This window comes from Cyprinodon tularosa, unplaced genomic scaffold, assembly GCF_016077235.1.
Source record: "Cyprinodon tularosa strain WSP-4 unplaced genomic scaffold, ASM1607723v1 ctg76, whole genome shotgun sequence".
Taxonomy (NCBI): Eukaryota; Metazoa; Chordata; class Actinopteri; order Cyprinodontiformes; family Cyprinodontidae; genus Cyprinodon; species Cyprinodon tularosa.
Window position 1 is genome coordinate 2,470,174 of NW_024039518.1, and position 26,068 is coordinate 2,496,241.

Consider the following 26,068-nt stretch of genomic DNA (forward strand, 5'->3'; position numbering starts at 1 on the left):
TATCTTTAAATAGGCATTATCACGAATTCAACACACTGTAGTAAACAGATAAATGATAAATGGAGGCAGAAGATGTCTTTCAGTCATCAATGCACGCATTCAGCGACACACTTCTTTCAAGCTGGGCACCGTTTCATTCACAACACCTGTCCTATCACCCAGAATTCAGAATCAGATATACTTTAATAATCCCAGGGAGAAATAACTTTAGTTACATTACTGTATATGTAATAGAGTGACTATAGGACCAGATTGATATAACACAATTTCATACAGATTGATATAACACAATTTCTGCTCCAACTCACCATCATTTTGGGGGCCCTTGGCCTGTAAAACATTGAAGACCCCTGTGTTATATGAAATTTAATCAGGGGCAGAGCTAAATGGGGGGCCAGGGGTGGCCATGGCCACACTTAGCTAATCATTGGCCACCCCTGTGGCCACCCCTACCATTTTTTCCCCTCTCTTACAGATGGTGTCAGCAGTAATACTCTCAAGTGGAATATTCAAAACCTTTTTGTGGTTAACTATACCCATAATTATACTAACACCAAAGATGATAGGTACAGAATTCCTGCTCTTTTCAGAACCAGATTTTGTCTTATATGGGGTGAAGAGAAAATTATGTGCAAGTCATCTAGGAGTCTTCAGTGAAATCAAAAAATTTAATAAAAACTTATCAAATAATCAATTTATGTAGATATTAGTGCTTGTAAATATAAATTTTATGCAGATTTTTATTGATACAAGTAGGTAGGTAATGACAATGATGATATATTTACGCCCCAAAACTCAAAACTGAGTTTTATCCACTATACCTTTTATGTAGAAATAACAGATGTTTAAATATATTCATCTATTCTTTTAGCAAAGGCTGTAGGAAACTATAGTTTGTCATAATTTAGAAAACATGGATATATTGCTGGTTAAGTTTCCTGTTGGAACAGTGTAGATTGACCCTGAGGTTCTGGTGCCTATCCGCTTTCGGCCGCCACTCAGGTTATCATTGGCTATCGCCTGGCCACCCTTATAAAAGATTTCTGGCCACGCCTCTGAATTTAATCTCACGAGGTTTATGCATTCTGCCCTAATAATCTGCAGATTGACTGTTAATTTTAATCATGTCAAACCAAAGTGTTTAAATAAATAAAGAAACGTGTTGGTAGGACCAATAAGATACAATTTAGATGAGAAAAAGCAATAATTACATAAAAGATGAAATTCAATAAACAACTTTTTCAAACCAAGTAAATATAACATTTATTATTATTATTATAATGGTAGAGGCCCATTCTTACATTATATCCCTTTTCCTGAATCAAATTTCTCAGGCACCGTTTACTTTTGCTCAGCTACGACTTATAAAATAAATAAAATAAAACTCCCCGACACGAACCAGCATAAATAGGAACAGCAGGCGCGTGTTTAACCACTTTCAGCATTTTAACGTATTTTTGTGTGTGATTGTTTTAAAGGGAAGGATGCGCCTGCAAGTCAATGGAAGGGTAAAAATGAGCCCTCCTGCTGGGCGGCCGGGTGAAGGATTACATCCAGTGAACTCCTCCCAGAGAGGAGCTACAACCTCTGAAAACACATCGGAGATTTATTGCATCGTGTTGAAGCCCTCACACGGGACATTTCTAACACAACTTCAGGTAATATTTACAGCTAGCAATCACTTTAGCTCTACGACAGCCCCGAAACAAACAGCTCTAAGCTAACATCTGTAGAGTAAGGAGGTAACCAGGCTGTAAATACTGCAATACTCTTGACGTGTTGCTATTTCTGAGATGCTTGCTTGATATATTGTCTCTCCATAGGGATTATTGGATTTATTAAGTCGTGTCTTTTTATTAAACGTGTTGTTTTCCTGTCTGGTTTGTGTTGCAGGAGCTCATGCTAACCCGGCAGCACTTCCTGGAGAAGGTGCATCGATTGTAAATGTTGAAACATGGCTCTAGAACTCCACCCTGAAGACCAAACATCATCCATCCAGAGTCCATGAGTGCAGAACCGGTTCTCCCCATTCATCCAGTCCAGTGTGACAGTGGAGGAACCTGGAACACACACCTCTCCTGTCTTTAAAGCAGCGACTAAAGCTTGACTAGTTTACTGAAGGTGGCTCTCTGTGGAGCCATACTGGCTTCTATCCACCACTTTTTTTCTTTAGTGTTGGAAAACCTGCAGAGATGAGTTTGGATTGGGGAGAGAGGTCCACAATGGACCTGATGAGCAGGTGTGTCTCTAAGGAATCGGGGCATGGGGTGCCCAAAGAAGGGTGGCGGATCTGCCTGGCTCATGAGTTCAAAGAGAAGAGGAAACCCTTTCAGGCGAAAGATGTGTCGCTGTCCAACGTTTTGGATCACCTGGGCCTCGGAATCAGGTGAGACGTTTGGGTCGTTTAAAGCAGAGGTCACGGATTAGCGGACCGCGGTCCCTTCCGGACCCACCTGCTGGCTAATTTATTTCAGTGCTAAAATTCTGTTTAAAGTCACAGATTATAATCAAAAATGTCTCTGCATCTTTACTGGTTGATGATTTTCTTTATTCAGACCCCGCTGATTTTTAATCGGTTATCCCTGATTTAAAGGCTGCTGTTCAGAACCCCTCCTCACGAATCACCTGAGCAGTTTTAGTATATTATTAATGTCAGTTTTGTTTATTTTATTGTAAATATGTAGTAATACCAGTGAAATTTCCTCTGAGAAATAATGACTCTTCAGAAAACGATATCCCTAAATGTATGAAAATAAGCTTGTATCCGCTAAGCTGTGAGATCCGTCTACATCTAGGTCAACTACTAGTCTAAAGTTCAGGGTGCTTAGTTGCTTTCTAAATTGATAAGAAACCTCTCAAGCGTTAAATGACTGGTTTAATAATATCGCTTTGAAGATTCATTTTAGAGCTCTGTAATCATCTTAATGCATTTTATTCAGTTTTAATGACAGACCAACACAATGCAGTGTATAATTTTAAATTCAAAATAATGGTGACTAGTTTTCTAAAATACTCAACCCCCCTTTACCCGTATATCCGTAAACAGTCGGCTTAAATAGTCACTAATTAGTAACTAATGTGTAATTAAATCCAATGATAAACAAAAGTATCATAGAATCTGAAGAATTGTGAAAAAAAGTGCAAGGGTTGTCGATAGATTTGTGATCTATACAAATACTCCACCACAGCTTCCAACATGAATGCACGTGATTTTGTAAAGTAAGCACATTCAAGGGCTTTAGAGCAGCCCACCCTGCAGTCTGACAAAATGTGGCCCAAGCAAAGCTTAATGAGGACAGAATGTGCTTTGTAATTAATAAAATATATTTTCTTTGCAATGAGCTCAGAATTCTGATGAGACTTTTTAATAATTTCTTTATTTTGCTTCCCTGAGAAACCAACAAGTTCCCTAAAAAAACAGTTCAAATGTTCACTTCACACCACAAGTTTGCTTCACTTCTGCTGCAGTAAAGAAAACGCATACGTCGATGCTTGCAGAGGTCCTGCAGGGCGTGTCTCAGGTATCTCTGTCGCCATGGTCGCTGTTGTTAATTATTGCCTGGATTTATAGCATCAGATCTTGTTCACTGAAAGGAACTTTGCATCAGAGAAAACACCTCCTGTTCAGTTTAGGCGAGGGATAAGAGTTTCACGCAATGTCTAGAATTACTTTTAAATTCATTAGATTTTGTTCTGTTCGCTGAGGGCTTTTACAACCCGTTGTTTTTAGATGTACGCTTGGGTGGGGACTGTTGTTTCCATCGCCGATGGCTTCAAACGGACGTTTCCTGACAATAGTTTTAGGCCGCAGAGGCTTCAAAGGACATGCATTGACCAAAAATAACACAATTCATCCCATGCTGAATGGAGCTGGAACATTCTTTATGTACAAGTATTGTTTGCTGTTAGTTACCCGTGTCACGCCCTCCTTGTCATCAGATGTGCAAACGTATTTCTACTAGCTGAACTCTTATCATTTTGTCACACTAAAGAATTCAGCATATTTTGCTGGAATGTTATCTGATAAATGAACAGAGTGAACGACTGATGCCAAACTTTTTTGCACTTTTCTCCTTAAATACATTTCTGTGCAACCATTTGTGTTGAGAAGTCATCTGATTGGGAAAGATGAGTGTCCACCTTTGTGTTATTTCATCTCTGTATGAGTCCAGCTGTTCTGGGGAGGCCTTTAGATGTTTGTTAGAGAACAGCTGAGATCAAACACCAAAGAAGACGGAGACAACGATTGTATCATAAAACCAAAATCCGATTACACCTGAAAAACAAACGCATCAAACAAGAAATTGACCGAATCAGGTTTATTTTGAAGGCTGATTCATATTTTTATATGCAGCCATTTTTTTTTATTTTAAAGCTGATATTGCTTTTTCTTCCTCCCTCTCCATAATAAAAATAACATCATAATTTCAACTTAAAGGGATAGTTCGGGATTTTTGACATGAATCTGTATGGCATCCCCATCACCAGTGTCATGCAATCACACTGACTTACCCCTGGCAGCATCCTGTGAGCAGAGTTCTCGTCCAGCTTTGGTCAAGCCGAAAGTAGTCCGGCAGGTTTGCTAGACCCAGCGAAATAAAACGTTTCTCTTCCCAAAACATTATGTGTTCAAAAGAGTGATATTTCTGCATCCCAAGAACATTGTAGTGGAAAAAGTCACACTTCGTTATCACTTGGTCCTATTTTCTCTCTGTTCGTATCAGTGCGCGCGACACCATGACCTGACAGCTAGGGCCTACTAACCTGACAACAGCCAGATGCATGTCTCGCTCCGCCTAGCTCCTAGCTGGGCGGAGCGAGACATGCATCTGGCTGTTGTCAGGTTAAGGACCTCCCTTTTTGATTCACGATTGTTTACTACTGGGGAAGATGTCTGACTACGAGAGCGACGAGGAAAACATCGACTTCCACTTAGAGCCAAAGGGATATCTTTATGAACCCGAGTACACTGAGGATGAACTTCGACAAATGGAGTTAGATCGGGCAGAAAGAGAGAGGGTGGACAGTGAAGTGATGGAAGCTGAAGCCGGAGCCGCAGGAGCCTCAGCTGGAGCTGCGATATCCAGGGTGGCCGACAAATCATGGTGCACTTGTTTCAAGTGCGAATTAATGCAGACAGAGGTGGATGCTACTGTTGCCACGAGTGGGATTTAGTAATGCCCGAGATACAGAACCTTTCCATTGATGAGGATGTCGGAGTTGCAGCAGCTGCTGTCTGCATCACAAACAACAGCGACTTCCCTGCCCTCCTCAAAGTTGAGCTCGCTGTCAGAATGACGGCGTGCACTGATACGAACAGAGAGAAAATAGGACCAAGTGATAACGACGTGTGACTTTTTCCACTACAATGTTTTTGGGATGCAGAAATATCACTCTTTTGAACACATAATGTTTTGGGAAGAGAAACGTTTTATTTCGCTGGGTCTAGCAAACCTGCCGGACTACTTTCGGCTTGACCAAAGCTGGACGAGAACTCTGCTCACAGGATGCTGCCAGGGGTAAGTCAGTGTGATTGCATGACACTGGTGATGGGGATGCCATACAGATTCATGTCAAAAATCCCGAACTATCCCTTTAAAGGTTTAGCAAATTATTGAAAAGACCCGCCGCCTCCACTGTTGATGTAGTGACGTCATAGAAAGGAATAAAAAAGGATTATATCTTCAAAATGAAATAAAACAACAGTTGCACAAATCTACGCTAAAATAGCGCTGAAAAAGTCGACCACTCTGCTTCAGTTCAGAGCTTAATTAAGGAGGTGGTAAACCTCTGGAAGACCTAAAAATAATCTTTAATATCTCTGAAGCAAAAGTAGACCAATGATCATTTTAACCGAAGAAACGTGCGTTACACACCTTAGCTGCGTTGGTGGTCACTGAGTTGTGCTTGCGGGACTTTGAAGGTGCGCATGGTTGTGTAAAATGCTCTTGTTTAGCGTCGTAAGCAAATGTTGAATAAAGATCGGTGACCCACGTGTGCGAGGGGTCTGAAAACTATCACAACATGTTAGGTCTCTAAAGAATAAAATGAATCATAATGTTTTTTTTTTTCACTTTTTACCTGTTGATTCATCACCTGTTTTTACATCGGTCAGTTTGCTATATTTATATAAGGTAAAAGTGTAATGGGGCCGGTTTTCTTTTATTGACCTTTCACATAAAAAAAATAGAACACTAAGTGTGTTGTTGTTAAATTGTAGCCTAAAGAGGTTGTGGGTTGTTAGTTCTGCAGATTTGCTATGCTGAGCATGTGTACTGCATTCTGGAGAAGTAAAAAAAAAAAACAGCAATACCCTTCTGGTTTAGGATATTAGCAGAACATCCAGCATGTTTCAGTTTGAAGCTCACAGTATAAACAGATTATTGACTCAGACTCCAGGCTCTGCAAGCAGCCTGGAAGCTTTTGTTACATTGCCTAATTAATATTTGACCAGGCAAACACAGGGTGACGTTTAGACACACGCGTTTGGTCTCACACTATTACCGGAGCTAAGATGAAGTAAAGCCGCCAATGTGGGAGCCCTGCGCTCAACTCCTTTCTTTATACAGTTGCACAATTCCCTCTTTTTTTGTCCTCTCTGTTTGTTTACATCCAGCTTTGGCTAAGAGAGCTGAAGGCCTGGAAACTTCTGTAACTCCAGACATTAAACAGGAACAAGCTTGTTGAAATGGTGTTCCTTTATTAACGGTGCAGGCTAGTAAAAAGCATATAATTCTGCCCTGGTTATAACTCTTTGACTCACTCTACCTCTGCATGTTTTCCAGGTATCTTAAATGGTGGTACAAGAAGACCCAGGTGGAGAAGAAGGCTCCTTTCATCGACATGTTTCGAGCGCTGCCTTTGCGGCAGATATATGGTCAGTTTGATTTGGAAGTAGTTTCTTGCTATTAATCAGGTTAGTTGATATGGTGACTCGTGAGGAGCTGCAGCGATCCACAGCTCTCAGCCCGCATAATCTATAAACAGGACAACTTTTAATCATGTTCCCCACAAATCTGATCTTAAAGGAGGAGTCGTAAGAAAAACAAAACTAAATGCTGTTGTAGGGAGTCATCGTAACAAAGGAAAATATTGTCAATCTAATCAAGTCTTTTTGGATAATTTTAGATCTAATCAAAAAGTCATTTTTTTGTTTTGTTTTGAGGCTGATATACCAATCAAGAGCAGATTCTTTTTAGCAGCAGCTCTGCTTGTGTCCTCCTCCTGCGCTGCCATGTTTGTTTGGGTTCGGCTATCAGTTCGGCAGCTCTGGTTTCCTTCACAGCTATATGTCCCACTTTAAACCTTGAAGGTATAGTGGAGGATGTTATTTTTCCCAGTGGATCATCAAAATAAGTGGTCCTCCTAAATTGTCAATCATTTTGGTGATGTGTACGTAAGGCCGTCCTACGTGCCCGTCCCCATTTTCACTTACCGGTGGTCTGTCTGACATAGCGGAAAAATTGCAAACCTTTTGGAAAGTCAGCTTGTGTGAGAGATGCAAACAGCAACTTTTAAACAGAGAGTGCACGAGGAGAAATAGGCTTATGCACGCTCTCGCACTCGTATAATAAGTGTTCCCTCTTGGGAGCGGGTACAGGGTGGTGCATGTGCATTTTAAAAAAAAAGGCGAGAGGGGCGGGTTTTTTCAAAATTTGCGAAAAAATCCTCCACCATACCTTAAATATCGCAACGGGATTGGTCGACTGGTCGAGTGATTACGTTCAGTGGCTAAGGATTAATTGTTTTATCAAAATAAATGTTGACTTAATCATTATCCCTCCCAACTGTAAATTCAATTTTACATTTTTGCTGGTAATAGTGGGAGGCAAAAGAATCATTTGACAATACTCACCTGATTTCATTCTTTTGCGGAGCAGAAGTCGGCTTATGCAAACCTGAATGTTTTTTTTTTCTTTTTTTATAGTGCTCAATTACTTATTAACTCATAATTTCCCCCCACCACCTGCTCTGCTGGTACAGGTGCTCCTCTCGGCGGTATTGGAGGCGGAACCATTACTAGGGGTTGGAGGGGGGAGTTCTGCAGATGGCAGCTAAACCCTGGGATGTACAACTACAAAACTGTTATCGCCAATCAGGTACCTAACGGCACACCGACCTTGATGAAAGATATCCATATAAAAGACTTTAACTACTTACTGTTGAGGTGAGAACTCTCATCTCTATAGCATGCAGAGATGCTTTAGGGGTAATGTAGCTTTGACTTCTGATTGCAGCATGTCAAAATGACAAGGAATCACGTTTGTTATTATGTTCCTCAGAATTAAACTTAGAGTAAACCAAGTAGTTTAGTTGTAACAGTTAAAATCTATTGATTTAGCAATTCACCTTTTAGATTCCCTTGTATTAATCCTTTTGTATGGAGTAAAAATAACGACAATCTGACTTATTGGATAACAGTTCAGCACACTAACTGTTTTTTTCTTCTCTACGTCAAGTCAGTAAAGTTATTTCAACTTGGTAATGTAACAGTTGACATTAAAGCCCACGCTTTCCACAGACGGTGAAAAAAAAAAATAAGGGACACGATCAGGCTGGGTGCGAGTGAAGTGGTGTCTGATCCCTTTAGCGCATACACAGCGGGTAAAGACAATAATGTACAGAAACAAGAGGGTGGAAAAGATGAAGCATGATTTTATTATATTATTACATATGATTACAAAAGATGGCTTCTCCCTTTTAGGTTGGAGTTCCTGCCTCAAGTGGAGGAGTTAAAGTATGTTGGGGTCTTAGAGTTAGAGGAGAGTGGAGCAGGAGATCGATAGACAGATTGGTGTGGCTGAGGCTATAATGCAGACGTGCAGCGGTTTGAGCCAAATCGCAAAGGCTTGATTTACTGGTCGGCCTACATTCCTACTCTCACCATCCATCCATCTTCTTCCGCTTCTCCGGGGTCGGGTCGCGGGTGTTGCAGCATCAGTAGGGAGGCCCAGACGTCCCTCTCTCCAGCTACTTGGGCCAGCTCCTCCGGAGGAATCCCAAGGCGCTCCCAGGCCAGCCGAGAGACATAGTCTCTCCAGCTTGTCCTGGGTCACCCCCTGGGCCTCCTCCCAGTGGGACGTGCCTGGAACACCTCACCAGGGAGACGTCCAGGAGGCGTCCTAATCAGATGTCCGAGCCACCTCAACTGGCTCCCCTCGATGGGGAGGAGCAGCGGTTCTACTCTGAGTCCTTCCCGGATGACTGAGCTCCTCACTCTGCTCTCACCGATGGTGATAAAATCTGGATCATGACTAAAGAAACGAGATCCCTGATACAAACGGCTGAAATTAGCTTTCTCTGCAGGGTGGCTGGGTTCTTTCTTAGAGATAGGGTGTGGAGCCGGTCATTTGGAAGAGGCTCAGAGTAGAGCCGCTTCTCCTCCGCGTTGAAAGGAGTCCGCTGAGGTGGCATGACATCTTTTTCAGATGTTCCAGGCATGTTCCACTGGGAGGAAATCCAGGGGGTGACCCAGGACACAACGGAGTTACTGTGACTGTCAGCTGGCCTGGGAGCTCCTCTGGCTTCCCCCAGCAGAGCTGGAGGAGGTGTCTATGGAGAGGGAAGTCTGAGAGTCTCTGCTGAGACTGCTGCCCAAGCCACCCGTCCTGGATGAAGCTGGAGACGACGACAAGGAGTATATAATAAATGAAGCATTGCAAGCTTTTTTTCAAGCTTAACAAATGCAAACAACTTCCAATTTTATTGCTAATGAGTCTCTGTAATTAATTGACTGGGTGGCTTCACTTCAATTGGTTTGTGGAAACTGAAGGATACCCATAGTATTACTTCAAAGCTGTATTGATACTGCAGTTAGCAACCCAGGTTTTGTAACAACTCATTACTGTTGTGCTGCTCTGTAAAGAACAAAGCGATAAAAGGGTTATTTATTCTCCTTCATCTTTAAACAGGATCATAAAGATCTTTGCTGGCGATTTACCACATGTTCTGTTCATGCTAGGAGGGGGGCATTGTCCTACAGAGAAAAAAATCTGTCTCCTCTTCTTTTTAAACATCCTGAGCCAGCTTGACAAAATTAGCCAATAGTTTTAATATTTTTGTTTATTTAGGTGAAAAGCTAAAGCTCTTATAGGAGAAAGTCCTTATGGACTGATTGTCCTTTGATTGTTTGGAAGATGGTAGCGAGTCTGTCTGGGACTGGAAAAACTTGTCTTCTTCTCAACCGCTACTGGTTTGGCTTGAAAGTCAACTGGAGACACACTCTGGTTCAGGCTTGCTGTCAGAAGCATGTTTCAAAAATTGCTCATTACTTTTAAATCGACAGCATGGTGAAACTTTTTCTTTTTCTAGTTCACCGTGTGCTTGCGCCGCGGAGGACAAACTGTTTACCAGCAGGTTCTGTCTGTGGAGCGTCCGCCAACGCTGCAAGGCTGGAACTGGGGCTTCTGCGGGGAGTACGCCTTCTATCACGCCTTGTATCCCCGCGCCTGGACTGTTTACCAGCTGCCTGGCCAGAATGTCACCCTCACCTGCAGGCAGATTTCCCCCATCATCCCCCATGATTACAAGGTTAGTGGGGTGTCTCTGACTCACTCCTCAAATTGCTTTAGTTACACTTTACAGGGGATTTTATGAGATTCAGTAAAGATAACACAAAACACCAGGTGGCAGGACCACCGGAACTGCTGCAACGCAGTGATGTAATGATCTGTTCAATACAATAGGTGCATGCTTTATTAAACCAGCATAATTTCACTTTGACTAATCAGAAGAATCCAACTATTCATTATTAATGTAGTGACACAATTGATGATGCACATGGTAATACTTTCAATGTCCTCTTCTACCCAATAGGAATCCACCTATTAACATTATAACATTAGGCAATTCAATGATGGACCAGAGGGAGAGAGAGGGGAATTCTTAGCAGTTTCTCTTTGGTTATACAGTGAGGAAAATCTGTATTTGAACACCCTGCTATTTTGCAAGTTCACCCACTTATAAAACATGGATGGGACAGAAGTTGTCATCGTAGGTGCATGTCCACTGGCAGAGACATAATCTAGAAAACAAAATCCAGAAATCACAATATATCATTTTTTTTTACTATTTATTTGTATGATACAGCTGTATATAAGTATTTAAAGACCTGAAAAAATAAATGTTAATATTTGGTACAGTAGCCATTGTTTGCAATTACAGAGGTCAAACGTTTCCTGCACTGGAAAAAAGTCGAAATCTAGGGTTTCTGGGCTGTCGCTGAGAAACAGAGTTTTAGCTCTCTCCAAAGATTCTCTATTGGGTTTAGGTCTGGAGACTGGCTAGGCCACGCCAGAACCTGGATATTTTTCTTACAGAGCCACTCCTTGGTAGGGCTGGGTATTGTTCAAAAAGTTTCGGTGCCGGTACCAATACCGGTACCTTCACTTCGATACCGGTTCTCGAACGATACTTTTTTTGATACCAGTTTTATAATATCAATTCGAAGAAAAAGAAAATTACTCAACATAATAAAGTAAAAATCTTGAGTTTTATTTTAAGCTCTGATTTTTACATTTACATTTTTCCTCTTACATTAAAATTTTTTTTTTATTGAAGAAGAACAGTTGAAAACAATCAGTGTCTAATATTCACTTTTACATTGTGAAGACCTTTTTACTTAGCAGTTTTTCTTTAGAAAAATTAACATGTCTGCTTTCTCAGGAGACAAACAAGCCCGTTGAATGAGATCCTACTGACAGCGCACCGCTTGTATGTGGGGGTCTGAGCGGCTCCAACAGAAATAATATTGGAAGGCAGGATGGTAATCTGGATGAACTGACTGCACTGATTAAGTTTTCAGGTGGATTTTCCCACTTAAAAACATAATAAAACTACTTTATTCCCACTGATCACAGCAAATATAGCTGCAAGGCAAATAAAGGATAGAGTAGCTCCACCCAACGCGCGTCAGTAGCTGGTACAAGCAGCAAAAATGAAGCAGCCGACGCGATTTTGCTGCTCCTGCTGCGTCCAGTTTGAAAGCAGCATGATTCACTCCACTCTGGCTTTGCTCTGCCCAGGGGCTGCTGAGAGGAGGATGGTTGCACCGCTCTTCTTGCAGTCAAACACCGAGCAACTTTCTGCTCTTAAATTATTTCCGTGCACGATGTATTGCATTACGCACTATTGGCATCAGTCTTAATAAAGTGAAGCCACACTTTTGACCTGGGGGGCATTTTAAAGGGGTTCCACGACGCTCACAACCAGTTCACAACAGATACACATGAACCCTGGCTGTAGGCGTGACCACCTATGTATTTTTCCTGGATGACGCAATCACAATAAGTGTTACAGCCAATCACCGAAACTTGGCACCGAAAGACGAGGTATGTTTCGATACTCTGTAGAACCGAAGCATTTCGGTCGGTACCATTAAAGAACCGATGTTCAGTACCCAGCCCTACTCCTTGGTTATCCTGGCTGTATGTTCTGGGTCATTGTCATGCTGGAAGACCCAGCCTCAACCCATCTTCAATGCTCTAACGCAGGGAAGGAGGTTGTTCCCCAAAACCTCCCAACACATGGCCCCGGTCATCCTCCCGAATACAGTGCAGTCGCCCTGTCCTATGTGCAGAAGAACACCCCCAAAGCATGATCTTGATATGATTCTTATGGAGCCACTTTTTGGATTTTCTGACTTTGCGCTTCCATGTTGGAAGACCCATCTTCAATGCTCTGAGGGAAAGAGGCTGTTCCCCAAAATCTTGTGATATACAGTATGGCTCCAATTGTCCTCTCCTTAATACAGTGCAGTTGTCCTGTCCCATGTGCAGAAAAACAGCCCCAAAGCATGATGCTACCACCCCCATGCTTCACAGTAGGGATGGTGTTATTGGGATGGTACTCATCACTCTTCTTCCTCCAAACTCGGTTAGTGGAATTATGACTAAAAGAATCTATTTTGGTTTTATCAGACCACATGACTTTATCCCATGACTCCTCTGGATCCAAATGGTCATTGGCAAACTTAAGACGGGCCTTGAAATGTGCTGGTTTAAGCAGGGGAACCTTCCGTGCCATGCATTATTTCAAACCATGATGTCTTAGTGTATTAAGTAACCTTGGAAACGGTGGTCCCAGCTCTTCTCAGGTCATTGACCAGCTCCTCCTGGGCTGATTTCTCACCTTTCTTAGGATCATCAAGACCCCATGAGGTGAGATCTTGCATGGAGCCCCAGTCCGAGGGAGATTGACAGTCATGTTTAGCTTCTTCCATTTTCAAATGATTGCTCCAACAGTGAACCTTTTTTCACCAAGCTGCTTGGCTATTTCCCAGTAGCCCTTTCCAGCCTTGTGGAGGTGAACTATTTCATCTCTAGTGTCTTTGGACAGCTCTTAGGTCTTTGCCATGTTAGTAGTTGGAATCTTACTAATTGTATGGGATGGACAGGTGTCTTTATGCAGCTAACGACCTCAAACAGGTGCATCTAATTTAGGATAATAAATGAAGTGGAGGTGGACATTTTGAAGGCAGACTAACAGGTTTTTGAGGGTCAGAATTCTAGTTGATAGACAGGTGTTTAAATACTTATTTACAGCTGTATCATACAAACAAATTGTTAAAAAATCATACATTGTGATTTTTGGATTTTTTCTTTTAGATTATGTCTCTTAGTGGATATGCACCTATGATGATGTGGAGTAAAAAATTTTGAGATATGTCTGTTCTTAGCCTCTCAGGCTCCAAACGAAGGTCATGAGAGATAAGTTACACAGCCTCCTCAAAACAACAGGGGACGACTGTTGTTTTGAGGAGATCCATCTGGCCAGTGAAAGATAAATTAACCTAACAGGGAATGGCCCTGATGAACTCAAGATGTTTTGCTTCAATGTTCAAGTGTGAGAAAGTTCTTTGTGTAGGGGGTGGGTTGGTTACCCTGAGGGGAGTGTGCGTGTTGGGAAATTTTAAGGTATAAATGTATGTGCTGAGGATGCCTCAGTTGGACCCCTAACTCTCCATCTGAGGACGTTAAATAAATTTGAACCTTATTTCTTGCAAGAAGTGCCTCTGTCTCAGCTTCCTAACTCCACAATGAAAATTCCAGACCCCTTCATGATTTCTAAGTGGGAAAACTTGCAAAATAGCAGGGTGTTCAAATACTTATTTTCCTCACTGTATGTTCTGGATTGTTTTCATTTTTAGACTCATTGTCAACATTATTTCACTTTTCTGGCAGAATGCATCTGGTTTTTATCATCTAATGACTCCAGCCGTGTCAAATGAAATCATGTTGCTTTGTCGTCTACTAAGGATTTCAGGGCCTCTGCAAGGGAAGCAGACCCACAGCATCTCAGATCCTTTATCGTACTTAGTAGACATGAAGTTCTTCACAACACATACCGGTCCTTTGCTTTGCAACAAATGTACCTTAAGTGTTGCTGGAATGCTTAATTTTGGTCGAATCTGTGCAAAGGTTAAGGTTCTCAGAGGAGTTTAACAAACTCTGTATCTTCAGATGTTGTCTTCTTTTTCTTATTTAACAAGGTCATTTGCATTTAAGGTAATACCAACTTTCAAGGGAGCACTGTTGCAGTGTTAAAAGAAAAAAAACGAATCATGAAAAACAGGTACATGTTATCGAATCAGTCTTAAGAACTTGGAAGTAAAAGCACTCGATGACATTTAGTTCATTTCCAAAGATTTCTGAAGCTTTCTATGAGGAAGCAGATGAGTGAACATAGGCTTTCTTTCCCAATTCAGTACGAGCAAAAGGTACGCGATGTGAAGACTTTTGGGTCCTTATCCAGACATCTATTGTTTGTGAAATATTTTATAACATAAAGCATAAGCATACGTTAATTTGAAGAGCTGATTATTAATGTTTTTCAGCAGCATGTTCAGTGTGGTTTCCTCCTGCTCAGGACTCCAGTCTCCCCGTAGCAGTATTTGTGTGGGACATAGAGAACAAGAACGACTACGATCTAGATGTCTCCATTATGTTTACAATGGTCAACGGATCCGGAGACGACAACGACAAGAGCGGCGGCCACTGGAACGAACCGTTCCACCTGGAGAAGGATGGGGAAGCGGTGTCTGGAGTCCTGCTGCACCACTGCACCCCAGTCAACCCTTACACCCTGTGCATCGCAGCACGAGAGCAGGTTATTTATCCACAAAATATTTCACATATATACTATTAGAGCTTCAGTAATGTTTTAAATTTATGAAATTAATGGCCACCAAAGGACTTGGTTGTGCAGCAACAGATGGAGAGACTGAGCCTCTTATCTGGCCTCGTTTACTGTTACATTTTAAATCCTGGGCATACCTTGATGTAGGGACCTGGGTTGGGCCTAATGAGAAAGTTCTAAACAAAAAACCTGTGTGCTTTAAATGCACTAGGACAAAAGGGAGGTGAGTCACCAGATGGCTTTTAGTCCCAAGGGAACCTGCAGCGGCCTGTGGAGCGACCTGATCACAGACGGAAGGCTGGACTCCCCTACAGGTCAGTAGTTGACTTGGTAAACACAGAAATGGGGAAACTGTATTTGCTTTGGCTGCTTTGTCCTTTGTAGATGTTTCAATGTAGTAAAAAAGATTTTATGGAAGCAGTGAAGCCATTTGTTTTTAACCTTCTGCAGGATCCAGCACACCCACAGAGAAGGGGGAGAAGGTAGCAGCCGCATTAGCTGTTAGCTGCCCGGTGAAGGCTCAAGAACTTAACAGCCTGGAGTTCTGCCTGGCCTGGGACATGCCTAAAATCACCTTTGGCTCCAGGGAGAGGGAACACATCAGGTAATATTTTATAGAAAGAAAAAGAAAAAAATGGGGGAGAAAAATAAAATTTCGAGGTTTAAGGTCGTAAGATTTATTAGAAAAAGCCAGCCCAGATCATCATCTCTCCACCACTGTGCTTCACATTCTTTATGAGCTTTTGTTTTTCTTCCTGCAGCTCATGGATTAGAGTGAGACGAGAGCTGAAACAATTAATCAGAATAATTGTGATTAATCGATTATTGAAATAATCGTTAACTAAGTTAATAATAGCTTAATCGTTAACTGGAGTATAGAGACTCTGAAACATGCCTTTAGCTGACAGAGCGACCCACTTGGAGCAGTAATTATATCAAAATAGTCAAAATGTGTAAATATTTTGCTTTTAAGATTTAAAAAATATTTTCATCAGTCAATATGCTCTATCCAGAACTCCATTAGTGGAAAAGTTTTAGTTTCACCTGCTTTAATTTAGTAAAAATTCTTCTTTAAGGAACCTTTTGCTGTCTGATAATTAATGGATTAATCGGTGGTTTAATCAAAAATAATCGTTAGTTGCAGCCCTATGTGAGACATTCCTAATTTAGTGCAGTTTGTAAGAAAAGGGTTTCAACTTCATGTGGCTATGTGTCACTGTGCTACAGGTTTCAGATATCTTCTTCTACAGCTATATTTCCATATTTGGTGATTTAACGGGTATCTGCAGTGTTGCATATATTTAAACCGTTTGGGTCATTTGGAGCAGAATCTGAAATGAAAGGTAACATGGAACTTAGGGCCGCGTCTCACCTTTCCGATTTAGACAGCGTATGCCTGATGTCCCAGAATCTTCGAAAATGCTGGAATACGCAGAACTTTCTACGTATTTTTTTTAAGTTTTGGGCGCATACATGGTGTGTTCATAAAAAGTCCAGAGCTCATGTCCAACGACAGCCTAACTTATGCATAATGCATGGCAGCATAATGCCCATGAAATGTCGCAAGCCCGTGTCCTGAGGGGGGCTGTAATGTGCCCGGAGACGCCTGCCCTGCATAAAAAGATTTCTTTGATCGTGGTATTAACCTAGCTGCTGTTCACTGCTCGCCCAAAATATAGAAATAGAAAATGAAGAAAATGAACTTTATGATCTCACAATGGAGAAATAAACTCTGCATTTAACCGATCCCCTTGGGGAGCAGTGGGCTGCCATTGTGAGGCGCCCGGGGAGCAGTATGGGATTAAGGGTCTTGCTCAGAGACCCAGAGTGGAGGCTCTGGGGATTGAACTGGGTACTTGCAACCTTCTAAGACCACAAGCGTACTGCTCTAACCACTAGGCCAACACTCCCTCCAAAAAGAAATAAATAAAAAGAAAAAAGAAAAAAAAGAAGGTTTGCATTCGCAGCAGATTCAGAGTCATGCCTGCTAGGAATTTTGTCGGGTCGTGGGCGTGAACACAGGGAGGATCCATCATGCTCACCCTATGATGGGGATGAAGTCTGGACCAGAACTGACAGTGTCCTCCTGTGAACCCCCTTTTACACCAAAACGCTGCCAATATCCCATTATACAGTAGCTGTAATTTAGAAACTCGTGCAGCGGTCGTCACGAACACGTCATATACGTTGGAGTTAAGTTCTTGATAAGTTATGCAAAAGTTACTCATGTTTTGGATAAGCTAGACTCCATGACTTATGAGTAACTTGCACTTAATGTATGACAAGGATCAGATAAGTTACCTGTATCTTATTGCCCACGTATGAGCATAAGCTGGCATACTTGCCGTATGTTGACGTGTTTCAGTGTGCTTCAGCGAGCTTCAGCATGCTCATAACCTGTACGAAACGTACCCATAACTTATCGTATGCCAGCATTTTTTCCAGATTTTTCACATGTAAGGCATACACTGTCTAAAGGCTGATTTATACTTCGAAACTCGGTCGTCTGCATAGGTGTCGCGGTGAAAGCAGAGACTTCCCCGCCCCCTCCTCAGACGCTCTACTACTCTCTCCCAAATTGAAGGTGACCGTAGACAGTGCCGCAGACAGGAGGCCTTTAATTGGTCAAATCTACATCCACTCTACTCTATACATATTTCCTGTTTGTTACCTTCCTGGCTTGTTTTGTTTTAATGACCGCCTTTGCGGAAAATGACTCGTGAAGTTGGACCAAGTAGAAGAGCGAGGTGCGGGAGAACATTGGGACCCTTTTTTCCACCTCTTTTTCAACCTCAAGTCCCTCCCTTGTCCGACAAACTTGCCCCTTGCTTTTTTTTCCAACTTCCTCACCGCCTCGGCCGTATCTAGACCCACAGCTAATATGCATTGTCCCTCTTGCGCTGTGGCGTTGAATAACATAGCGCAGACCACGCTTCAATATTGGGCATAGATCAAAAACATCTGCGTCATACCTGAAACAAGCTCACTGCGACACACTACTGCAGTAGTATAACCAGCCCTCCAAACATCAAGGTATGACATGGCCTTTAGCTTGGTCAAAACCAACTTTGTTAATTGATTATTAATTTTCCAGCCCATTCTGTTGCAACCTAACTCAGACATATAGGCAGTTTTATTTATGAAGCACATTTCAGTAGCAAAACAATTGAAAGTGCAGTTCATAATGGGGAAAAACCATAGGAAAAGGTACATTGCATGACAATTGAAAAAGAAAATCTGATCAATAAAGAAGAAAATTAAAGAAAGTTAGACAATAAAGTAAAACTAATGATGTATAGTTGGCAAAGTCAAAGGCAGCTCTAACAAAATGAGTTTTTAACCTGAATTAATCCAATTAAATCCGTAAAATTTATTTTCCCAAGTTTCTGGGAGGTTTCTTCCAGATAAGTGGAGCATGTTCAGTTCTGGGTATGCAGAGTAGACCTGAGCCAGAAGACCATAGAGGTCTGAACGTTTGATCCACTGACAGCAAGTCTGTAAAGTATTTTGGAGCTAAGCCAGTCATTTATAGACTAACAGAAGTAATTTAAAGTCTGTTTTATGATATACAGAGAGCCAATTAAGGACTTTCAAATAAGGTGGTGTGTTCCACTTTCATAGTTTTGGTGATGATGTGGGCAGCAGCATTCTGGATCACCTGCAGCTGTCTGATTGACCTCTGAAGACAGGGTTGCAGTGATCAATTCTATTAAAGATTAATCCATAATTTTTTTTTTCATGGTCCTGCTGAGACATTAATAATTTAATCCTGAAGAAGTTGTTTAGGTGATAGATGTCTGACCTTGTTACTGCCTCTGCAGAGTCCATCTTTACACCCAGGTTTTGATCCTGATTGGTGTTTTCGAGATGTATTAATTGAAGTTGCGTGCTAACTTTAAACACTCTTTGGTCCAAAGATGATTACTTCTGTTTCTTAGATATAGACTAAGGTTTTATTCCTATTACTTCTAACTGACTGATGGAACCATCTGAGAAACTGGACATTTATTCTATAGACTGAAAGCTGTGTTGAATGCTTCCACTGTTCAGTAATTCTCACTGTAGATCTATGGACAAATTATCTAAAAGGAGATGTATATAATTTACTAAAATTGATGGACATCTATAGTTTCTGTAGAGTCATTGCTGATGTCTTTCCTATTTGGTATCATTTTACACAAGCCTGCTCCAGTTTAAGCTGCTGCTTAAACTGTCGTCTTTGCGCTGTCTCACCTGGCTGCTATGTACTCTGTATTTTAATGTAAAAAAAATGCTCAAAGATCTCCAAGTTTGTTTTTATATCATTTTAGTCCAGCTAAGCATTAAATCTTTTTTTTTATTATTAAGTGTTGTCTTTTTTGTGTAACAAACAGACTTGGTTTGGCTGTTGATCTCCAACATCACATCCATAAAACATGCTTCCTCCCATGTTAGCTTTACTGTCCTTCTCAGAGGAGCCCACTAGTAGGGCTGGGTACCGAACTTCGGTTTTTTTATGGTACCGACCGAAATGCTTCGGTTCTACAGGGTATCGAAACATGCCTCGTCTTTCGGTACCAAGTTCCGGTGATTGGCTGTAACACTTAACGTGATTGCGTCATCCAGGAAAAATACACAGGTGGTCACGCCTACAGCCAGGGTTCATGTGTTTCTGTTGTGAACTGGTTGTGAGCGTCGCGGAAACCCTTTAAAATGCCCCCCAGGTCAAAAGTGCGGCTTCACTTTATTAAGACTGATGCTAATAGTGCGCAATGCAATACATCGTGCACGGAGACAATTTAAGACCGGAAAGTTGCTCGGTGTTTGACTGCAAGAAGAGCGGACCGCAGCCGGCGCGACCATCCTCCTCTCAGCAGCCCGTGGGCAGAGCAAAGCCAGAGCGGAGTAATGCTGTAATAATGCTGCAATTTCAAACTGGACGCAGCAGGAGAAGCAAAATCACGTCTGCTGCTTCCTTTTTTGATGCTTGTTCCAGCTTCTGACGCGCGGCTGAAGCTGCTTTGCTGCTCTGGCTGCGCGGTGCAAAAGTGGCTCTGATGCGCGTTGGGCGGAGCTACTCTATCCTTTATTTGCCTTGCAGCTATATTTGCTGTGATCAGTGGGAATAAAGTAGTTTTATTATGTTTTTAAGTGGGAAAATCCACCTGAAAACTTAATCACTGCAGTCAGTTCATCCATATCAGCCTTCCAATATTCTTTGTCAGAGCCGCTCAGACCCCCACATACCAGCGGTGCGCTGTCAGTAGGATCCCATTCAACGGGCTTGTTTGTCAGACATGGTAAACTGCTAAGTAAAAAGGTCCTCACAATGTTACAGTGAATATTAGACACTGATTTTTTTTTTTTTTTATGTAAGAGGAAAAATGTAAATGGAAAAATCAGAGCTTAAAATAAAACTCAAGATTTGTACTTTTTTATGTTGTGTAATTTTCTTTTTCTTCGAATTGATATTATAAAACTGGTATCGAAAAAAGTATCGTTCAGGAACCGGTATCGAAGTGAAGGTATCGGTATTGGTACCGGTACCGAAAATTTTTGAACAATACCCAGCCCTACCCACTAGTGTTTACCTTTATTCACATGGTCTAGATTATGGTGTTTTTTCTCATTACTAATTCAGATAATTTTTTTAAAGCATAAAACATGAAGAATAAGGCTAAAAAAAAATCTGCAATGAATAAAACCTCTCTGAAGACGTTTTCTCCCTAATCTGTATCCCTGAATTTCATCAAACTAACCCAACATTGTTTTTGTTCTCTGCAGGAGATATGCTCGCTTTTTTGGAAGCGAAGGGGATGCTTCTCCCTCTCTCAGTCATTACGCGCTGACACACTACAAACAGTGGGAGGAGACCATTGAGAAGTGGCAGGAGCCCATTTTACAGGACAGGTAATTTAGTTGCAAATTTTTGACAGATGCAGCTAAAAAATAATAAGAATATTGAAAACTTATTGGTTCAGAACCTTAGTTAAAAGGGAAAAAAAAGAATCTCAAGTTCTGTCGTCTGCAAAGAAGATTTGAGGCAACACTAATGGTCCTTATTCTTTTTATCCTGAATTGTTGGTTCTTGAGTGAAGTAAGATATGGGTTAGAACTGTTCTAACCAATGTCATGCGTGCTGCAGGGTTCTTATCAGCACAATCCAGCATATAAGAATGTTATGGTGTCAGCTGTTTAAATTACTCTATAATTAGGTTCCGCTTTCTGTCAAACGGCTTTACAGCCTTGTAGATGGGATTGTAAAACATTTTTCACATAAATATGAGAAACCCGGCTGCTGGATGACCTTTAATCGCTGCTATGAAAACATGTTTCAACGGTTACAGGCGAGTGCGCTTCACTATGTGTGTCTAGGTTCAGCATTTCTCCTAGGATCATCCAATAAGACAGCCTATTTTTCCCCAAGATGATCACTGCACATTGTGAGATATTTCCGTCCTTATTTGGTCGCTCATCTACTTTTATCTTCTCCTCTGAAGCGACAAACTTGGCTAGAGATGGACAAAAACATATGCTTGTTACTGCAGCACCAATCCAGACTCAAGCACAGCGGCATTGAAGCTGGCTCAGTCCAACACCAGACTGGGTCAATCTGATATTTTACATATTAAGGGGAGATAAATAACCTTGTGCTACAAGATGGAATGTCAGGAGATCTGAGTTTTCAGTCTCACAACAAATCCATCTTGAAAGACTCCAGCTAATACATCCATGTCACAAGCAGCGAGTCGGACCAATGACATGCCAGAAGTGTTTTTGGGGCGGGACATGTAAGAATGAAAACATTCGGAAGGGTCTTGCCGGGGCATCACAAACATGGCTACGCTGGAGGACTCACCTGTCGCACCACAATTGACTCAGTTTTAGCTAAAATAGTGACAATTTCTCGTTTAAAAAAGGAGAAAAGAGAAGCACTCTTAAGATTGGCTGAACGGGTATTATGGAAGGCGGGTACTAGCTGACACGTCACCCAATCAGCTCAAAGTATTGTACTAAACGTCCCTCCTTTTCACTGACAGACCGAACGGAAGCCATCCCAGACTGATTACGTAGAACTTAACTCAGTTCTACACATCAATCTGTTTACTGCCAGGTTAGGAGACACAAGCAACTCCTACCAATATGAAAAAAGGGAAAAGAATAAAACAATATTAATGGGCTAAGTAACGAAGATGCTAAGCAGAAAGTCATGGTTGGAGCAAATAAGAAGAATGGAGAAAAATTGGAAATAGTTTTCTTTAGCAAACTCTCATGAAGTCTTACTGAGAATCCCAGAGGCACTGAATAAAGATGTAATACCCAAATTCTTGAATCAGTGATACCTCACCTCAAACATGCAGTTATCTGTTTTTTTTCCTTCAACCCAACTTTCCACTAGTATGCTGGATATAGCACACTGATAAAAACAAAAAACAAATGCCTATCTGCTGGAAAACTATCAGGTTAGCAGTCATCTCCATAAATGTGTAGGAAATTATGTTACCATCTTAGGATGAGAATCCCAATTTCAGTGAAGTACTACAGATGTGTTTTAATAGCTGTAAGCTAATACAATAAGAAAATCAGAAGAAGTGAAATGTGTCTCTCTTTGTCATCCTGTGCAGCCTGTTTTTTTTTATTCCAGCTCACGTTTCCCTTTGTGTCCCCAGTTTGCTTCCGTCTTGGTACAAGTCAGCCCTGTTTAATGAGCTGTACTTCGTGGCGGACGGAGGAACCGTGTGGACGGAGCTCTCAGATGACGCTGACGTCAGTGGCGGCTTGCGAAGTGAGGACGGGGGTCTGCCAGCTCAGCCCGCTCTGGTCAAGGAGTACGGTCGTTTTGCTTACCTAGAAGGTAGGCATGGTGGAGATTATTAGTCGGGGATGACGAGCAAGTCACGTTTTTGTTTTAATGCAGATAAATCTCCGGAAAATTTGGACGTTTTCAGATTAAAAAAAGCATTTACCCTCCGTTCCAGGTCAAGAATACAGAATGTACAACACATATGACGTGCACTTCTACGCCTCCTTTGCACTTATAATGCTGTGGCCCAAACTCGCCTTGAGTGTGCAATATGACATTGGTGAGTGAAATCCTAGTGCTCCTCCGGTAACCCAGCTGTCACTTTTCAACACTATCAACCTTATGGATCTGTAGTTTAACCTCTCTGTCCCCCCTCAGCCGGTAGTGTGGTTCAGCAGGATCCTACAGAGAGGCTGCATCTGATGAACGGCCGGTACTCTCCTGTCAAGACCAAAAACGTGGTGCCTCATGACATCGGAGACCCAGGTAGTAGAGACATCATCATCTGCTTTATCGCATGTTTTATACTACTAATTTACCATCATGGTGATTGTGCAATTAAACCAGATTTTATTCCATTATCTCTAAGATCAGTGGGACAAAAATAAACAAGATAAAACACATGGACACAGAAAAAGTTACTCACTGAATGAATAAAAAATTAAAAGTATCACCGCGGACGTAATTTTTTCAAAAGCTCGTTTTGGTCCCCTGTACTTTTTACTGTCCAAAAACAATTTTACCCTACATTATGCAGACAATCGTCGAGCACTAGGACAAAGTAGAAAACGGCAGTTTAGGCTGAAGCCCGCTTCCCTAAGTTTAGACCGCCCACAAGCTCCTGATTGGCCCTCAGTCTTTTCTTGTGTGATTCATCTTAACAGTTCAGGAGTTATAGTCTTGTAAAAAAAACATGCATGTGCAAAAGATGATAGACGGTGAGAGAGTCTGCTACTTTAAATTAGGCATTTTTTCTTCTCTTGGATCACGTAATCTAGAAGGTTTGTAATATCAGGCGTATTAATTTAAATAAATCTTTGAATTTTTGTTATGTGCGTGCATGTTTTTGTGTTTGGTTATTAGACTCACAGCCAAGGTGTCTGAAAAAAGAAAGACAAACATAGGAGACTTCTTTAAAAGTCAAAGTATAAGTTACATTCAAAGAACTGTGTAACACCCCTCCTAAAAAAAAACTTTACTGGTTCCATAGAGTAGCAGATCCACTTCAAGATCCTCCTCCGCATTATAAAGCTCTCAATAACCTTGTAAAGTATATTTGTTTTATTAAATTTGTTGATAAATCAAATTTACTATTGTTACATAGTATTATCATCAAAAAAGGAAAAAAACAGATCTATTAATGTGACTTTATATATACCAAGCTCATAACAATTGTAAAACTGTGTTTTTAATCTACATGGATTGCTGCGCCCCAAATTGCCCAATTGTTCATGTCATGCATTCATATATTTTGTCAGGAGAGGGATAACAGAGATGAAAGAGAAAGGGGAGGAAACAAACACAGACAAATGTGCTGAACTTAACATAATAGTTATCTAAAAGTACTTGCCTCCCCAATTTCGTCCATGAGTATCAGTTTAGATGGGCTGAACAACAAATCAAAATTGATCTGGATGTTGGCTTGGCTAGTTATTTTCTTCTTGGTTTGGGTTGCCTGAATTTCCTCCCAGATGGAAGCAGTTCAAATCCACCGTGGGGCGAGTGATCCGAGGAGTGAGTTAGGTATTCTGCCTTTTGATTCCATACTTGTCTCAAAATAGACTAATAAACAGGGTGATGAACGCCAAAGTGAGGCCATATTTAATCAGAGAGTTATGAGAAATGATCATCAGCTTTTCACACTCCAGAGGTATTTAATTTACAGAGGAAGTGGAGTAGGGTTGGGAATTGATAAGATTTTACCAAATCTGATTCTCTTATCGATTCTGTGAAACAATTCGATTCCTTCTCAATTCTCTTATCGATTCTGTGAAGCAATGAACTTGGTAAGTGCACAGTGACATCTGTCTACCTTCACCTGGGACATTCTATTTCTGCCTGCCACGGTGAAAACAGAAGGTAGTGAACGGGAGCTGCCAGCCTCTGAGACAGCCAGGCTACCCGTCTCATCACAGTCATCTAAAACTAATGGAGAAGGCTCCGTTTCATGAAAAAGCATTACCCTACAATTTCGGGAAATAAACTTATCTCCTCCTGATTTGAATAAATGAGCGTCACCTTTCTCTCCCTCCCAGAACTGCGGAGCAACTTTGTAGCATGTTTCATTACATCCAATGCAATAGCTAGAATCATGTTAAGAATTCCAGCTACCAGTAACTCTCAATAAACATTCTAGCATTGAAGGGCTGGATTAACAAGAAAGGCACACTTCCTTAATAACCCCAAATAGAGGTAGTAAATTGTTTTTTTTTTCCAGAAATGACATGACAGAGTTGCCTTCCATGCTGTTTGTAACTTTAGCTTCCGTCCAGAAGGTATCAGAAACACAGTATTCATTAAAATGTATGCCATGTTATGTGCACAGGTGTTTCTGCATGTTGGATATATTACCTCCCGCAGATGTTATTGCCACTTTGCAAAAATAATAACAAAGAGATATGACTGTATACTAGGAGCAAAGTGTTAACTTAACAGTCTAATAATAACATTGAGAAAAGAGAATCGGTTTTGCATCCGGCTTCTTCCTTTAGCTGCACAAACGAACAAACTCCCTCCATGATCTACTTTTCCTCGAGCACGATCCCTTTCACGTTTACTGTTTTAAGCCTACTCAGAAGGTTTGAAGTTTTTCCTTGCTATAGCCATGACCAGTAGTCGAGCAGGTGGATAAATAGTAGAGCAAAAGCCTTAGCTCTATGACGATATAAAAGCCTGTGGCCATGAAGCGATACATTCTTCCAGGTCACATGATCTGGCAATGACGGTGCATCATCATCCTACTTACATACAGTGGGCGCTGGTTGGAAATGGACACTTCACTCACGCTCCGCGTGTTTCACATATTGTGTGAAAAACATGTGACTACTATAGCCACTAGGTGGCAGTCTGAGTCCATTTCGGCGTCCCATGAGTCAGATTAGACAGGTGAATGAGCAGACTGGGAGGGGTATGAGTTGTTGCAAGCTGAGA

The 26,068-nt window shown here is 41.4% G+C and overlaps 1 protein-coding gene across 1 annotated transcript in view; it reads left to right on the forward strand.

The window, feature by feature from the left end:
• The first annotated feature begins 1,495 nt into the window (after positions 1–1,495).
• The window catches only part of gba2 (glucosidase, beta (bile acid) 2), a 35,320-nt gene continuing 10,747 nt past the window's right edge, over positions 1,496–26,068 (forward strand). Inside the window, exons 1-12 of the mRNA XM_038270348.1 lie at positions 1,496–1,658; positions 1,894–2,386; positions 6,786–6,877; positions 7,984–8,099; positions 10,312–10,530; positions 14,866–15,105; positions 15,347–15,449; positions 15,586–15,739; positions 20,899–21,024; positions 22,785–22,969; positions 23,094–23,198; positions 23,297–23,404. Of these exons, the coding sequence (XP_038126276.1) occupies positions 2,193–2,386; positions 6,786–6,877; positions 7,984–8,099; positions 10,312–10,530; positions 14,866–15,105; positions 15,347–15,449; positions 15,586–15,739; positions 20,899–21,024; positions 22,785–22,969; positions 23,094–23,198; positions 23,297–23,404 (1,642 nt within the window). The 5' untranslated portion in view covers positions 1,496–1,658; positions 1,894–2,192. The remainder of the gene's footprint in view (positions 1,659–1,893; positions 2,387–6,785; positions 6,878–7,983; positions 8,100–10,311; positions 10,531–14,865; positions 15,106–15,346; positions 15,450–15,585; positions 15,740–20,898; positions 21,025–22,784; positions 22,970–23,093; positions 23,199–23,296; positions 23,405–26,068) is intronic.